The 16,895-nt window shown below is 42.8% G+C and overlaps 1 protein-coding gene across 1 annotated transcript in view; it reads left to right on the top strand.

Moving 5' to 3' along the window:
• Window positions 1-16,895, top strand: part of KIF6 (kinesin family member 6) — a 271,710-nt gene that overhangs the window by 203,606 nt on the left and 51,209 nt on the right. The window contains exon 17 of the mRNA XM_084828534.1: window positions 7,678-7,728. Within this exon, the coding sequence (XP_084684660.1) occupies window positions 7,678-7,728 (51 nt within the window). The remainder of the gene's footprint in view (window positions 1-7,677; window positions 7,729-16,895) is intronic.

The raw sequence follows: 16,895 nt of genomic DNA, 5'->3' as shown, positions 1-16,895 counted from the left end.
GTCAAACTACTTCCTGGTGAAGTTTGGACTCGCAACAGCAGTTCTCCCCTGCAGGGGTGGGGGACCCATTAAGATGGAACCTGATGGGTTCCTGAATGCTCTGGGGGATTTTCCAGTAGCTAGAACTGGCGACTGTGTCAGAGCCCTTGTTTCTCAGTGGAATGGTGAGATGCAAAGGACCATCGATACAGTCACACCCACGGGTCCTCTCATTCTGCCCCATGGTACTATGGAGTTCTGGGCAATGAAGCAGGCCGGACAATGACTAGAGTGCAGGTGGTGGAAGTCTTGCTCCAAAGCTGATCAAATACTGCTTAGAGCACATAATTGTGCCTACCATATGGCAGTGTTGGCTGTGAAAAAAGCTTATTTCATAGCCTCCATCGCATCCTTGAGTAGCCGCCCAGCGGAGCTCTTCAAAATAGTTCAGAGGTTGCTAACTTCAGAGGCAACTTCTTAAGAGCTCTCAGAGGCTTGCTGGGATGCTTTTTCATTGCACTTTGATAATAAAGTCATCCAAAAAGCTCCAAAGCAATTTAGATGCCACTGTTATGCAGATCTAAGTGAGATGTCCAATCTCCCATATAGACACATTTTGTGAGATCGGTTTCAGTTAATGTGGCCTAATGGCATCGACAAGGTGCTTGCAGTCATGCGACCAGCCACATGCTCTCTTGATTCATGTCCCTTATGGCTAATTAAGGCTAGCCTGCATGGCTTGGCTGGGTGGGTCCAGGGTGTGGTTAATGCCTTCTTGTGTGAAGGAATTGTCTGACATTTTGAAGGAGGTCCTAACTTAACTACTGCTGAAGAGGCCCACTCTGGGCCCAAAGATTTGTGGAAACTATTGCCTAAGTCCCGAACACACCATTTTTAGATAAAGTGATTGAGAGGGTTGTGGCAGGACAATTGCAGGCATTCTTAGATGAAACCGATTATCTAGACCCTGTCCAGTCTGGGTTCAGGCCTGGTTTTGAGACTGAATCAGCCTTGGTTGCCCTATAGGATGACCTTTAATGAGAGAGGGTAGAGGGAGTGCAACCTTGTTCCTCTCTCTCTGCAGCTTTTGATACCATCGACCATGGTATCCTCTTAGATCGGCTCTGTGGGATGGGTATCAGGTGTACTGTATTTCAGTGGTTCCGTCCCTACGTACTGAGTCAGAGAGTGGTATTGGGAAAGTGCACCTCAGCCCCTGGCTCTTGCGTTTTGGGGTGCCATTTTATCCCCAATGCTGTTCAATAACTATATGAAGCCACTGAGAGCAAGGCCCAAGTTTACGGTGTTGCTGTTAACATATAAAGCCCTACACAGCTTGGGACTGGGTTACCTTAGGGAGTGCCTCACCCCTTATGTCCCTGCCTGATCTCTGCAGTCATCGGAGGGAGCACTTCTGAGAGTGCCTCATGCTCCTGAGGTTCACCTTAAGTGCACTTGCAGCAGAGCACTTCATGTTGCAGCACCCATCGACTGGAACACTTTGCCAATTGACATTAAATAGGCCCCCACAGTTCTGACATTTAATCATCTTAAAATTCATTTTTTCACACAGGCTTTCCATGAAGTGTGACCTAGCCAGCCATGGTTTGTAGCACACAGTAGAATGTGCAGTTTTATTGCTGATTAATTTGTATTGTGTTGCTTTCATTTACCCGTTTCACACGTAATGGCGGTATAGTGTGGGTTAATTAAATGGCATTCCACAGCCTTTTTGAATATTTAACCCCAGATTGGGCCGATCGGGAGTTGCTGCGTGACATGACATGCCAGGTTCACTGTGGGTTATTTAACAACACTTGCATAAGCCTACAAACAGAAGGTTATGCAAAGGTTGTCTAACCCTCAAACAACCCAGAATGGCCAGGTTCAGACAACATGCTGCAACCTCATTGGGGGCTGCATATTCATAATGGTGGCTGCATGTGCCCAGCATGTGCCACAGCTCATCGTGGGTTAAATAACCCACAGTGACTCTGGTGTGTCCTGCAAACTGAGTCTGTAGGTTAATGGGTTAAACAACCCACAGTTAACTTACAATTAGTAGTTAAGTTATGTTCCATGCAGACAGCCTCATTGTTATATTTATTGCTGTTTTGATGACATATTTTATGTTTACCACTTTGATATCTCTGGAAAGCAATATATACATTTTAATAATAAATACAAAAATAAAATCTACCCTGCACCTTTATCAAACACTTAATCTCAGTGAAGGCTATTGTTGTGAACTGATCACCTGAGAAGATTTGAACATCTTTTTTTATACTAGGTCTTCTGGGGGACTAAGAATTATTTGTAAGCTTATCCAGAGAGATAAGAAGCCGCCACCAGCCCCTTGTCTGCAGCTGAGCCATACCTAAAGACTTCAGACTGTTGCTAGGCTAAGAATAAGCATACTCATATCACAATATCAAAATGGTGGACAACCCATTCCTCAATGGCTAGTGTTTCATCCTCCCTCAGAGGAAAAAAAACTCCTTTTCAAAAGATCACCCTGATAAGGCAGAATTTTGCTTTGGACATCTTGCCCAGTCAGGGTTGGCAGGTCAGGCTTAGTGACACTTGAAACATGGGTCCAGTAAATAGCTATTCACTTTGAAGCTGGTTCTGTTAGATCAGGTTGTTACTGCTCCAGCTGGCTTTCATTATTAAGGAGCTTTCATTATTGATGGCGTTCATTATTGGGCTTCATGAGACAAGTGGTGTGAGATAACTCTTGAACATATTTGCCAGTTCCTATGATGTAAGTAATCCTGGATGTAGTAATGCTACCTTGGAGTTGCTGTTGAATTTATAAATTGCTAGTGTATCTAAACAAGGGGTGCAAAGCTTTATGGGCCTAATCTGGCCTGCCAAGCTCCCCAGTCTATCCCGCAGAACCTCCTGGAAGAATCCTCCCAGATGAATCCCTGCTGTTATCGCTGATCTCCTACTCATTGGGAGAGGAAGCAGTGCACGAGGAGTCCCTATTGGTATCTCTGATCTTTGATTGGAGATAACAGCGGGGATGCAGGTGGCAGGGAACTTGGCCTGTGCCATGAAGAGTGGTTGCTCTTCCTGGCACCGGATGAGTTGCTTCGTGCAGCATACAGTACCCCACAAAGCCAGGGACTTAGCTGGTGCTGGGAGGACCAGCACTTACAACAGCAGCCAGGTCTCTTTCTCTGTGCTGGGAGAGGCATGGAGAAGGGCTAAAATGGTCCAGGAGTTAGGGCAATGACATAATCCGGTCTGTGTGGGTGCGATCTGACCTCCATCCAACATTGTTCTGCACACCTGCACCCCAAAATGGGAGTTTTCCATTACATTTACTTCCAAGGAATGTATTTAAGGTCAGGAGTGATACACAATTAACAGTTGTTTTTATTCTGTCATTCTGATCCTGAATGCATTGAAAGTTGCAGGAGCTGGGGGGGCGCTGTTGGCATCTGTGGAGGGGAAAGAGCCTTTGGCATTTATGTTCTGTTGCCAGCAGTGGGAGTCCTATGCATGTTCAATGTTCTGAGCTGCAACAAAAGTAAGTCCCATTGATTTCCCATTTTCCATTTAATGATTCCCAGCCAGGGAACTTTAAGCACAGAAGCAGTGTTGATCACCTGTTAAGTGGTACAAAAGCGCAACCCAGATACTAGATGTACCCACACCCACACCCCACTTTCAGCCACAGCAGTGGCAGTGCAGCTGTTCTGCATGCAGAGCCTGCTTCCGTACATTAACACTATTCTTCGGGGCCAGAGTAAAGTGCTGCTTATAATAGTTTCATGCCTAACATCACAGCATAGTGCTTACTCTCTTTGGGATAAATTTACAGCTGTTGTGTGTACCGTGCTGTTTCAGTGTACTGGGATGAGGGGGAATCAGTAGATTAGGTTTCAGACAGAAGTGTGAAAACAATCAGAAAAGCACTGGTAGTACTATATAAATACACTGTAGTCTGCCTACTGTAGTCTGCCTGTCCCTGTTTAAGTTCTCCTGGAGACCTTGGGAACTGGACAATGCATAATTGTTGACAGGATTGTATCTTTAGAGTATATTTAGGTGGCTGGCTCTTGTAATGTATTCCATATATATTTGTATATATGGAGAAAGAGAAACACACACACACACAACATCATAAGATGCTTGGAAATTATCCTCCTTAATTCTTAAGGAAGTCAAACTTGTTCTGGTTCACTAATTCCTTGGAGATTTCTTTTGCGTAACACCTTTTAATCCCCCCCCCCCCGACACAGGACATATTTTTGGTTTAATTTGCTGGGATTATATATGATCTTTCCAAAGAAGAGGCCATAAACTTTATCTCAGAACATATGCTATCCCATTCTAAATTGTGATCAGTTCCATTTTTCCATTCTTCATTTTCCATCTGTATAAGTTTAAAAAGTAGTTATAGGAAGTATTTATTAAGTTTCACTAAGATTGTGTTTTCACTTATCCTTCTGTGCTTCAGAACGACCTCCTCATTATCAGAACAGTAGCTGTTTCACTGTGGAATTGTTTACTAGCCTATTTCTTAATAATACAGTTATTTCTCACTGAATCAGTTTCAACTATCCCCTCACATCCTGCTGTGAAAACCTTATGGCTATTCCATACTCCCATGCACAGAGTAGCCTCTCAGACCACTCCTTGTTTTAGCCTCCTTCCATTTTTCCTCCTTCATGTATAGATTCTCAAGAAGTGATTCCTATGTGTACATTGTTATGAAATATGTTCATTCACATGTAACACATAGAATAAAAAAATACGCTCTAGCTTACTGTTTCTTTTCAGGAGAGCAGCCATAGTAACCTATCTTGGAATCCTTTGTGCGCTAACATTTATCATGAATTTCCCCCCAAGAAGCTTGCACCTAGTGTGGGACTTCTAATATTGACATATATTGATTTAAAATGGAATTACCAAGGTATAGTTTCACCCCCTATCATGGTATGAATATTTCTTATCCAGCAACAATCCAGGATAGAGTGCAAGTATGAAGGCACCCAGACATTTATCTGAGTTCTTTGAAAGACAGAAAATCTCTTTAAGGATGTTATGACATGCAAATGGGCTCAATTTTTAGGGTTTTCCTCTCACTTTTTACTACAGATCATGAGCTAACTCTACAACTGATATCTCAAATAATTAGTGTATTAAATTGGTGCCATAGATGGACAAGACATTTGATAAGACAGGGGTTAAAAAATTGGCATGGAAATATATTTAGGAACAATGGGGGGATGGGACTGAGGAGGAAATAACTGCTTCAGTGCTGTGTGGGGCTTCCGAAAGGCCCATAGCCAGGCTCGTATGGAAGCAGAATTTGGGGGAGGGACCATGCATAGGTCAGTGGTAGAGCACATGCTTTGCATGCAGAAAGAACCAGGGTCAGTCCCTGGCATCTCCTGTTAAAAGGTAGCAGATGAGTGGAGAGACCTCTACTTGAGATCTTGGAAAACTTTAGCCAAAGTAGACAATACTCTGAACAACTAATTTAACCTGGCATGAGGCAGCTTCCTATGTTCCTACGAAGCACATAGGTGGTGTATATGCAGCTGCACCAATTTTTGCAATGATGACTATGGGTAAATAGTGCTGCCCCCATCAAAGAAATCAGTGTAGGTGCATCTGCACCACCCACAGGGAGACAGACACCTGTTGAGAAATGCCTGAGAATAAAATGCCTGTCTCTTTAAAAAATCCAGTATACCTGGCAGAATGGCATAGCTTCCCCATTACATAGCAACCTACCTGTCACATTCCATGCACCCCTCTATGCCAGGGGTGGGAAACTTGTGGCCCTCCAGATGTTTTGCCGTACAATTCCCATAATCCCTAGCCAGAATAGCCAATGGAGAGGGATCGTGGGAGTTGTAGGCCAAAACATCTGGATGGCCACATGTTGCCCACCCCTGCTCTATGCACATAGACCATTATTCACCCTGGTGGATCTCTCTACCACTGGAAATCTCTCCCAGTTCTCAGCTTTTATTTCCAAGCTCCTGGATTGTCAAAAGGTGCCAATGGGCCATCTCCCCAGGCATCCCTATGCCTACTTGTTGTATTGGACATGCCATGTCCCAAGTATCAAAACTCTGCCCCTAGTGGTGTGCCCATGCTCATATGTGACATCTTCTCCATCAACTGCCTTGCCTGATTCCACAGGCTTAAAAAATAACTATTCCCTATGAAAATTTGCCATTTACTAAACATCTTGGGTGATTCTTGCACTTCACAAGTCAGTTTGTGATTCCTCTTTAAGATTGTCTGGTTTAGGTTGCTTAGAGAGTAAACTGTTCTGTTTCTTTTCTTATTTGTGCCTTTCTGTTTTCCCCCTCATCCCTTATATCTCCATTCCTAATCTCAGTAAAGTTTCTTAATTTGGAATCTGGGGTTTGACCATATATATAACTTTAAATACTCAAGGATCTTTCCCCTATGTGCCAGACTGTACTTTTATACAGTGCAAGGCGAGGTAAGGGGGAAACAAGCTGAACTCGCTCAGCAGTGACTGGCGAAAATTAACCTGCAATTCTTGGAAGTTCCTCTTACTCAAGGGTTAGAGTGATTTAAGAGGCAGCAGCAAACATATGTTGAGGTGTCACAGGCTGACCATAGCCTCATGGCAGTCTCCCCACATCAATTCATACAAATAGCATCTATGGGTGAGAACACATCATCTATCAGCCACAGGTGTGAACCAGTCCTAACTTTCATATGAAGACTCCAAGGAGTGGACCACTGATCAGTGTGGGAGAACTGGTGACAGGATGTGGGATTTGTTGTGCAGATAGCATCAGCTCCCCGTGCATGAGTTGGTGTGTACTATATTAACCACTTGAAGTTTTAGAGCCTCGAACACATCAGAAAATTACAACTGCCTTTGGAACATTCCAATATTTAGGGAAAGTTGTTTAAATGCTGGTAATGAAACTGAATGAATTACTAATCACTATTTTCCATTACTGGTTTTATGACTGAGTTCTTGGAAGTCTGTTTGTCTTCCACTCTGCTTGCTTGTAGAGTTTCAGAGTACGTGTATTCATAACAACAGCACATTACACTTTCATGATAGTGACTGACTGAGTTTGGACGATCAACAGAGGAACAGAAGTCACGGTGGCTTCTTTTCCCCTCCCTATGCATGCCACTTGTGCACCCACCATTTCCCTAATTACCCTCGCCACGGCACAGATTGTCGTGTTGTTCAAACCTGGCAAGCTATGTGGTGGGGGTGGTTTCCAAACCACCCCATAACCCCTACAACAAGCCATGGGTTGGAGGATGGGTTGGCACTACCCCTGCCACACACCTTGCTGGGTTTGGATGATGCAGCAACCCGCACCATGACAAGGGTAATTAGGCAAATGGCAGGCACGTGAGTGGCATGCACAGGGCGGGGAAAAGAAGCCACCATGGCTTCTGAACGTCTGAACCCGGCCACTGTGTCACTGTCCTGGGACTCCATTTTCAGATCTGTGTGCTTAATAAAGTAATGATTTGAAGTGTATAAGACATAAATTATTGTTGATAATACTGGCATTGGCAAGGTAAAGAAAGAGTTTTAATGATATGGAATATACCTGTGCTGGCTGTTTATGCAAGGGAATAAAAAGTGTGAAAAGTTGTTAGTTCAATTATTGATGTCTGAGATGCTGAAAATTCTTGAACTGCTGTTCTTTGCCTTTTGCACAGACCATCTGAAAGGAGAGATAACCCAGCGGCACATGCAAAAAGCAGCTCAAGGTGAGTATGTTGCAGTAGTACTCAGACCTTTGCAGACAAGGTTATATCTCCATGCAAAAGACTTCAGACTCCACCCTTTCTGATGCTGGCCATGGGCTTCTTTTCCTGAAATGTATTTCACGTGGTGTTGGATGCTTTTTCTTCATGTTGTTCAAGTGTCATGGAGCAACATATTAATGGACTTCTCTAATCACAAACAAATGTATCACCATGCTTAGTGATAGCAGCTGAAGATTTAGCCCTTTTGACCTCACTGGAGCTACTTTTCTCCACAAGCTGAGGATCTAGTCTGCTGGCTTCAGTTGAGCCATGTTGACTTATGCCTAGGTTTGTTTTAGTTAGATGTTGTCCTGGAATGAACTATAACACCACAGCCTGTGAGAACAGATACAAAAACATGTGCACTCTGTATGTTTCCAAACATCTTCAGGAGCACGTGGAGCTCTCTCAAATTTTTAATTATTGTTCATTCCTCACAGAAGCTGATGTGGGAAATGCTACATTAAATAATAATTTATGTGCTTTAAATAAAGAAATCAACAGGGGCTTCATTTAAGTGGAACAGCAAGGAGTTGCTGATTATCAGCTGAAACTGACAGTACTGCAAGTTCTAATACATTTCCTTTGAACAGAGTGAAGGCCATCGATTTTTATAAATCACATTTATATCAAATTAGTGATTGTTTTGCTAACAGTGGACCACACAGAATAACTTCCAGACTTTTTCCTTTATTCATTCATCCTTTTAAATATATTGTAATATTGTGGCCTGATGTTTATGTGGATTGAGGATCACTGTTTGCCTGTTGTGTTATGTCAGATGGCAACAGCTGTCGGTTCTCCTAGGGAGTTGCCTTGATAACCATAAAGGCATCAGGGCATTCAGGGAAGGAAAACTGGCTGTTAGAAAACTGAATTAAGACTCTGGTGAAAAATCTTTTTTTTTTAATTATGCCTTTATGTCAAATATGAAACGTATTTCCATTTGGAATCTTGGGGTTAATATTTTCCAGGTGCCTTTTTAATTTGAAATGCCCTCCTCTATGAAGATACTTTACTTACATTTTGGAAAATGATTATCCATTTTCCCTGATGGACATGCTTCAGATGTAGATTTCTCACTTTCATACTTAGTCAATTTTTTTTAGAAGACAGATTTCTGTAATTGTGTCTATTTGCCATGTCCAATGTACAGGCAATTAATGATTAGATACATGTTGGGGGATCCCCAGTGAACACTATCAATTATGCAGGGTGTACCATCCTAGATGTACCGACATAGACATGATAGATTGTGAAAGGTTATATGGTCCCATTCCCAGTTGGTTGCAAGGTATAGGACCAAGCTGCAAATTATATTGAAGTTTGGATGGGGAGACTCCTAAGGCATTCCTATGGATGATTAGATGGGCCTAATTAGAGTCCCAACACACAGTACTCCTGATGTTCGGCTGGTGCTAGGATCTAAAAGTACACTAGCACTTGGCCCCCTGCCCTGTGTACACTGATGTCAGAACAAAGATGGGTAGTATCCAGCATTGGCATCCTTATGCCTAAAATAGTTGCGGGAACCAAGGAAAGCCAGTGTAATCCTGGGCCCAGCCAGCATTATAGTAAATTACTCAGTCAGTGTGGTTCTACCACAATGGGTCAAAGACTCAGCCTTGCTTCCTAGAGTCCGCGTGCCACAACTATTGGTTGCTAGGCAGGCCCAGGTAGTTTGTTCAGAATATATCTAAACTTTAGACTCTATAGAAAAATGGAAACCCGTTTGCCAAATTCTCACTGATACTTCTACTGTAATAATTGTATATTATCACAAGTTAAATTGAACTGATTTCCTTCACTCGAGGATACTATTTTAGTCTTTTTACCTTAAAGAAAAAAAGGCTTCCATTTGAAGGAAGGAGAACATATACATATTTCTATTTTCAAAATGGCAGAAGCTGATAAAAGTGGTAGTGTTCCGTTTCCCTATATAAAGTCAAAGAAGTGTAAGGTGGATAATATGTTCTATCAAAAATAAAAATGAATGAGCACAATAATTTCTGGCATTGTGGTATAAAGTATGTCCAGGCAATGGAAACCACCAGAGGAACAATCTAATTGAAATGGATCTAGATAATCCATCTCATCCAGAAACCCCCGGAGCTGAGAAGCCACCACACGCTCTAGCACCTCATGCAAGAATGGAATATTGAAGACTCTTAGATGATGCATGCATGTGTTGGTAGTAGGCATCCCCTTAGAAGAGGTATTCCTTGTGTGTGAGAAAAGGGGGGAAATGCCTCTTTTAAAATGGTCCTTGCCATCTGCAGGTTTTATCACTGCTTGTATTAAAACAAAAACAAAAAATCACAACACCCTGCAGCCTGATTAATCAAGGGCATGTTTTTATTCATCATAACCTTTTATTATTTTATTATTTATTAATTATAATATTTTATTATTTATAACATGTCTAATATATGCTAGGCACTGTACATAAATAAAAGGCAAGTTCCTGTCTGCAAAAGAATTGGAGAGAAAGGAGGAAATTCTGCACAAGGTGGGAAAGAGGAAGATTGGCAAAGTCAACATGAGATTGAATGTGGGTCTGAATTTACTAGAGTTGATAGATTTAAAAAGAGACACATTTTGGAAATGCTATAGAGAAATTGCTGATGGATTTTAGCTAGAGCAGAAACATGAGCTGTAAAAGAAACCGATGGTTCACAGATAAGACTCAAATACTTAATTTCTTGAGAAGACTGAAGGGGGATGTTTCCAGTTGAAAGACAAAGAGAAGGTAAACGTGACGGTTTAGGGGAAAACACAATAAATTATCTCTTCTGTATATTAAATTTGAGATAATGATCTGACTTCCCAGCAGATACAGCTGTAAGACAATTAGAAATATTGGTAAGAACAGAGGGGAGAAGGAGGGAACAGAAGGGTATAGCTGGGTATTGTCACAGCAGAAATCAGATTTCCAAGGATATAAAGATTCAGTTGTTTTAAAACTGATTATTCCAACATATTAATCAGTTAAGTATTGCAGCCCTGCTAATGACCATCCCAGTTTTCTTCATTCTTTGGGCTTATACATAAGCCTTAATTCAGGGTTTTGTTGCCTGGAAATCTAACACACTTCGGAGAGGTTCTTTACTATTGGTATATAACCTAGGTATATGGTGCATTGTGATCCTGACACATCTGGCCCATGCTATCTAGTTTTCTTCTCTCAGTTTCCATGTGCCTACTTTCTGTGAACCAGATACCTTGGCATCCTATTTATTACCTACATCTGCAAATCATAACTATACAAACATGCCTAATGGGTTGTCCTTTCACAACTGTGAAGGCCAATAGAATACAACTAGCTCTATACGTTCACATGCAGCTCACTGTTTTCCGTTCCTTCTATGTGGCCACTGGTTGGCCACTGTATGAACAAGTGGCTGGACTAGGTGGACCATGTCTGACTGAGCACGGCTGTTCTTAAATTCTTATGATTTGGGTTTCCCACTCCATCCCCCTACTTGCCACATTTCTCTCGGACTGATACCAAGTGTTTTCATATAGCCTCAGGATATTTATGCATTTTAACTGCTGTTTTCCCAGAATGGCCCATGTGTGCATTGTTGGAAATGGCTGCAACAAGTCGTTGTTGGTTGTTGTTGTTATCAATCTTGTTATTAATAAAGATTTTGAGATTTATTTTTCACTTCCATGGTTGTAGTTTAGAGCGTGTATGATCACTTGGTGTGGGTAATACTACATCTCTATTCTAGATATATGTGGTTGACTGGTTATTGCAGAGTCTGTGGATACCTTGCTCCAGTGCACTGTCTCATACATTGATGGAAAAGGAAGTTTTCTCATTACAAATGGTGCTATTATGGCTGATGATATTGCTGTTCATACTGCTTTGAATTTCTACTCTGACTTTTATTCTCCTTGTCTGTCATTGGTAAGATGTGGTATTCTGATCTTTTCCTTCCAGGAGGGGGTGACCCAACTGTGCCACCATGTGTGCTCCTCATTGGTATCACATTTTGTTGAGTACTGTTTTCGTCTGTGTTGTGTGCCCCTGCTGAGAGTATGCTGTATTCTTCGTAAGGATTGTGGGTTGTACTCCCACCCTTTGGTAATTTGCATGTATCCATTGTGGGTTGAGATAAGACATTATGTATTGCCTTGAATTATATCAAGGTGAAGGAGGGGGTGCCTACCAAGCCTTAACTCTCCTTTTGTTGCAGCTTAGAGCGGTATTAATCTGAGTCTGTTTTTTGGCAGATAGTATTAGTATCTTTCTCCTTTGTGGATCTGGTACAATAAAACTTCGCTCATGCTCCTTCCTCTATGAGAATCTCCTGGTCTCTTTCAGTTGTGCTAACGCAGTCAGAGATTTCTGGTTTTTGTTGGATAAGTGAAGCAGTCTGAAGAACAGCATGTAACTCTGATGCAACAAAGAAGTAACTGTGGAACATTGAAACACGTTGCCAACAACAAAACTGGTTCTGGTTGTGGTGTGAATGAAAATTGGACATGCACTGGATTTCTTTCAGTATTTCACATCTTTAGTTTTGTTTCAGTGTTATAGTACCTTCTGCTCTTTTGAAATATTTGTGTTTCAAATTTGAAACAATAACAGTCCACATCTGTCTGTGTGAATTGTATTCCGACCACATAATTCCTTTGATTTACCTCCTAGAGTGACCTCTAGTGGCATTTTGGGCCATTTCATCTGTCAGTGGTTACAGAGAAATGTATTTTTCCAATGTTTCCATGAATTCAGAGTAAAACAATTGGCATCACTTGGCCTTGAGGGTTATTTTTGGAATTCTGAGACTATAAAGGGGTTGATCAAATGTTGAGCATAGATTTTCCATTAATCTTGGAACAGGATTTTGGTACCAAATCTGGATGAGTGTATCAAAAACATTCCATGAATATTTGCCCTGAGGAAATTTTGAATTTCTTTTGACTGATTTAAATCTTTTGGGGTTCACATTTCTTCAGTGCCATGGCAAATGAGTTTATTGGCAGGGAATCTGCAAAAACAGCAACATAAGGAAAAATAAATAGGCATAGAAAGTAAATTCGCTCATTAAAATGATTGCTTGTGTATCAAGCCTGAGTTGAAAATATTTCTTCATGATCTAATTGGGGAAAAGAAACAATACCATATGTTGATGTGTCCAGGCAATCCTAGATAAATATTCTAACTATCTGCTTCAATTAGCCATGTGGAAATAACTGAGCATTTGTCGTAGCAAGCATGTTATCCAATACTTTTGCTAACATGAATAAATACGAGAAAACTGATATTTTTGGACATTGTAGAATGAGAGGTTAAATTAACAATCTCTGTTATCTCCCCATAAAGGTTTCAATCATTGTAATCAATAACTGACTACTTCCAGTACAAATTTTATGTCAACAAATGTAGTTATCAGACATTACAGTATATTAAGGGGTATGATTTTATATTTATTTGTAGTATTTATATCCCACTTAGTAACTGACATTCCTAAAGCAGCTTATAATACATTTAAATATAACAAAATAGATGAGTTATTAGGGAGGGGCAAAAGTGTACACAAGTTTTTCCCCAGACATCAGCTATCCCAGCTGCTTCAGAGTCTCTGGGCTGTAGCAGATCTCAGAGGAAATGGCTGTAGCAGGAAGTGCAGCAGCCAGATTTTAAGCCCTCGTGGGGCAAGGCTTCCTCACCTGAGCTGCCCCTGCTCATGTCTCTTGCAGTTTTGGCTCCTGGTGGTAGATGCACTGCAGAGTGTTTACAAGCCTTCCCCCAATCCCAGCGGTGCCACTAGGGCCAGACCACATCGGTGCAGGTCCAGGGTCCTGTAGTTTGGGAGGGCCCCCAAGTGATCCCCAGACAGCACCAGAAAACTGTCAAGTTAGCAACAGCAGCAGCAAACTGCAGGATGTGCAGTAAAAGAAGGCAATGCACCAGTCAGCCAAGGCTGCAGCCACACATGCATGATTTCAAAGTATTTTTCCGAGTGGGAGAGTGGCAGCAAGTTGAACCAGTCAGACACTGCCTTTGGGGGTGTGCAGCCTAAGAGAGCACTGGAGCAGCAAGGGGCAGGCCTCTCACCACTCCAGTGCCCTCATTGGCCAAATGCCCCCAAAGGCAGCATTTGATTGGTTCAGCTTGCTGCTATTCCCACACTTGGAAAAACACTTTAAAATAAAATGGTGCATGCATGACTGCAGCTTCACTTGACTGGCTGGTGCAGCACTTTCTTTTACAGAGTGTGGTGTCAGGCAGTGGCACAGCCAGCACAGAGGAGGAGGAGGAAGAGGAGGAGGAATATTGCTGCTGTCTCATTGTCATGCTGCTGCAGCAGATTAAAAAGTTGGGCTGCCAGGATGAGGAGTAAGGAGTGGTCAGGAAGGTGGGGCCCTCAAAACACCTTGCCCAAGGCCCCGTCAAACCTGGCAGTGTCCTTGCCCAATGCTCAGCTGTTCCAACTGCCACTCTGCTTCTGAATCTTTGGGTAACAGAAGGTCTTGGAGGAGAAGGACTCCAGCCTGGAAATGGCTGTCAGAGCAACCAGATGTTAATCTCTCACAGTGTCATGCTTCTTCTCCACATTGCTGATGTTGCTCATATCTTCTGGCATTGATGCCAGACACTGTAGTGTCTTTCAGTGAGTGAGTACTGCTATAATCTCAAGAGGCGCAAATAGATTGTGCACACTTTGAATGTTAAATAAACCATGTACATCTTAAGTAGACCAATCGGCTTCATGTACAGTGAACCAGTTCTGATGTAAATATGAAGGGAATAGAATGGCTGCTATGGATATATAGACATGTCATCCATAGAAGTTGCTTAGAGATGATGTTGTGAACCAAATATGTCTAGGAATCCAGTCTTGCAATAATTTTTAAACAAGAGGCATCATCTTATATTTGCGCAAAGAACATTTTTCATGCTTCTCTTGGATGCAAATTTAGATTGAACTTGAACTAAAATCACTGTGCAGGCCTTTTAAATATTTTGACTAAAGAGGGCTGCATCTTTATATTAACCATGGCAAAGTATTTTTGTTGCAATTTTTACTTACTGTTTTCTTTTTAACCATTGCTTTATGTGCCCTTTTCCTCTTTGTATCTCTGGTGTATTCTCTCTCAACCCCTCTTTCTTTTAGTCCTCTTTCCTTTTCCCTCCTCACTCCATAGTGCTCTGCTGTTCTCTTTTCTCTTCTCTGCACACCACAGATTTGTGTTTTTATCAATACCCTATCTTTTTCTTTTTTCTTACATATAGCCCCACCAGTAGTCTGAGGTAGCACTTTCCAGACACTTGTTTATTGCATCATCTGCTATTTGTGAGAACTAGGCCTCAGTTACCAACTCTTTTTCTGCTTCTCCACCCACAAGGCTCTCTGTGCTCCCTTTTATCCAAGGGTGTAAACTTCAGGGGGGCTGCAGAGCTCAAGTCCCCTCAGAGACTCCCACCGTGGGCTGCCGGTGCCAGTCAGCATTGGCAGGCTCATTCTTCTACCTTCTCTTAATTTTAACAGCAGCTGCAGCAGAGAACAGGAAGGGAACACAACAGGGGACTAGTAGAGTCACCATGACTTAATTTATTTAGGATTCTCCCTATGGTAAAGTGAGTGTCTCTGGAAAAATGCAGCTGCCTTCCTCTCTGCCACATGCCAGAAGCTGCATACCAAATCAAAGGGATATTTGATTGTCCAGTGAGAGCCCCTGAGGGGAAGCCTACCAAACTTTGAGTGTCTCTACCTCCTGGGATTGGGACAAGACATCCCGCTGCCTGTGGTGGGATGTCGCACAATCACCCTCTTTCCCCCCTGCCTTCTTCCCCTCCCCACCATCCCCATCACCCTCTCCCCTTCAGTGCCTCGCTCTGAGGGGTCCTTTCCCAGAGTGAGGCTTTGTGGGAAAGGTGGCCCTGGAGACCACCTGTCAGAGTAAGGGATTTGTCCAAGGAGGCTCTCTGAAGAGCTCCTCTGGCCACTTTCCTGCTGTGGCATTTCCTAGAACTCCCCTGTGGAGCTCCCAGAGAGCCTGCCCACCTGTTTACTTGGTCTGGTGGGTCATAAGAACAAAAGAAGAGCCATGTTGGATCAGACCAGGGGTCCATCTAGTCCAGCATTCTGTTCATACAGTGGCCAACCAGCTGTTGATGGGAAACCCACAAGCAGGACACGAGTGCAATAGCACCCTCCCATCCATGTTCCCCAGCATCTGGTGTACATAGGAATACTGCCTCTGATACTGGGTTCTTTCTCAGAGTGAAGCATTGTGGGTAAGGCGGCCCTGGAGACCACCTGTTATCCCCCCCTTTTCCCATTTCACTCCTACTGACCTCTCTGCCTCCCCCATCTCTCTCAGTTACCTTTTCCTTCCTTCAATCTGTTTACGATCTGATTCTGCATCTCCTCCCACCCCACCCCATTATCTCAACTCATCATCATTGGATTCAGTGCCAACAGCAAATAGGCTTCCACAGCTCCAGTGATTCATACAGTGAAGGTCAAACTGCATGTTACATCAAGCACACACTTTAAAGTGCATGTCTACAACTGCCCACTTCCTTTTCTTTCTTTCTTTCTTTTTAACAAAAAAAAAAAAAAGCAGCCATGAGGCCCCAATCTGGGGCCACAGCATGGGGATTACCCCTTTCCTCCCTGCTCCATTTTCCCACCAACGATCACTCCTAGCATTGCTATTTGCCCCGAGTGCTATGGCTACCCCCCTGCCTCTATATCACAGTCGTGATAAATAAGAACATAACAAGAGTTGTGCTGGGTCAGACCAAAGGCCTTTCTAGTCCAGCACTCTGTTCACAAAGTGGCCAACCAGCTGCCTGTGGGAAGCCCACAAGTAGAACATGAGTGTAGTAGCACCCGCCCACTCATATTCCCCAGGAATGGGTCAACAGAGGCATACTGCCTCCAATACTGAAGGTAACATAGCCATTGATAGGCTAGTAGCCATGGATTGGGAGGGGGCTGTGGCTGCTTGTAAAAGAAAGAGAGCGGACAGTTGTTAAGCGGGCACAAACTGAAGCAGGGAAGCAGTGCAGGAAGCTAGAAACCTTGGTGCGAAAGTCAGGCATAGTGACACAGACATTCTCCCATTCACGCTCCATTTTTAATAGGGTTGGGTGAGTCTGGGGTTTT

The sequence above is a fragment of the Heloderma suspectum genome, chromosome 1 (genome assembly GCF_057233095.1).
Source record: "Heloderma suspectum isolate Gila_16-S chromosome 1, 16-S_ref, whole genome shotgun sequence".
Lineage (NCBI taxonomy): Eukaryota > Metazoa > Chordata > Lepidosauria > Squamata > Helodermatidae > Heloderma > Heloderma suspectum.
Note: the sequence above shows the minus strand (reverse complement) of the source record. Positions and strands in the feature narration are given on the sequence as shown.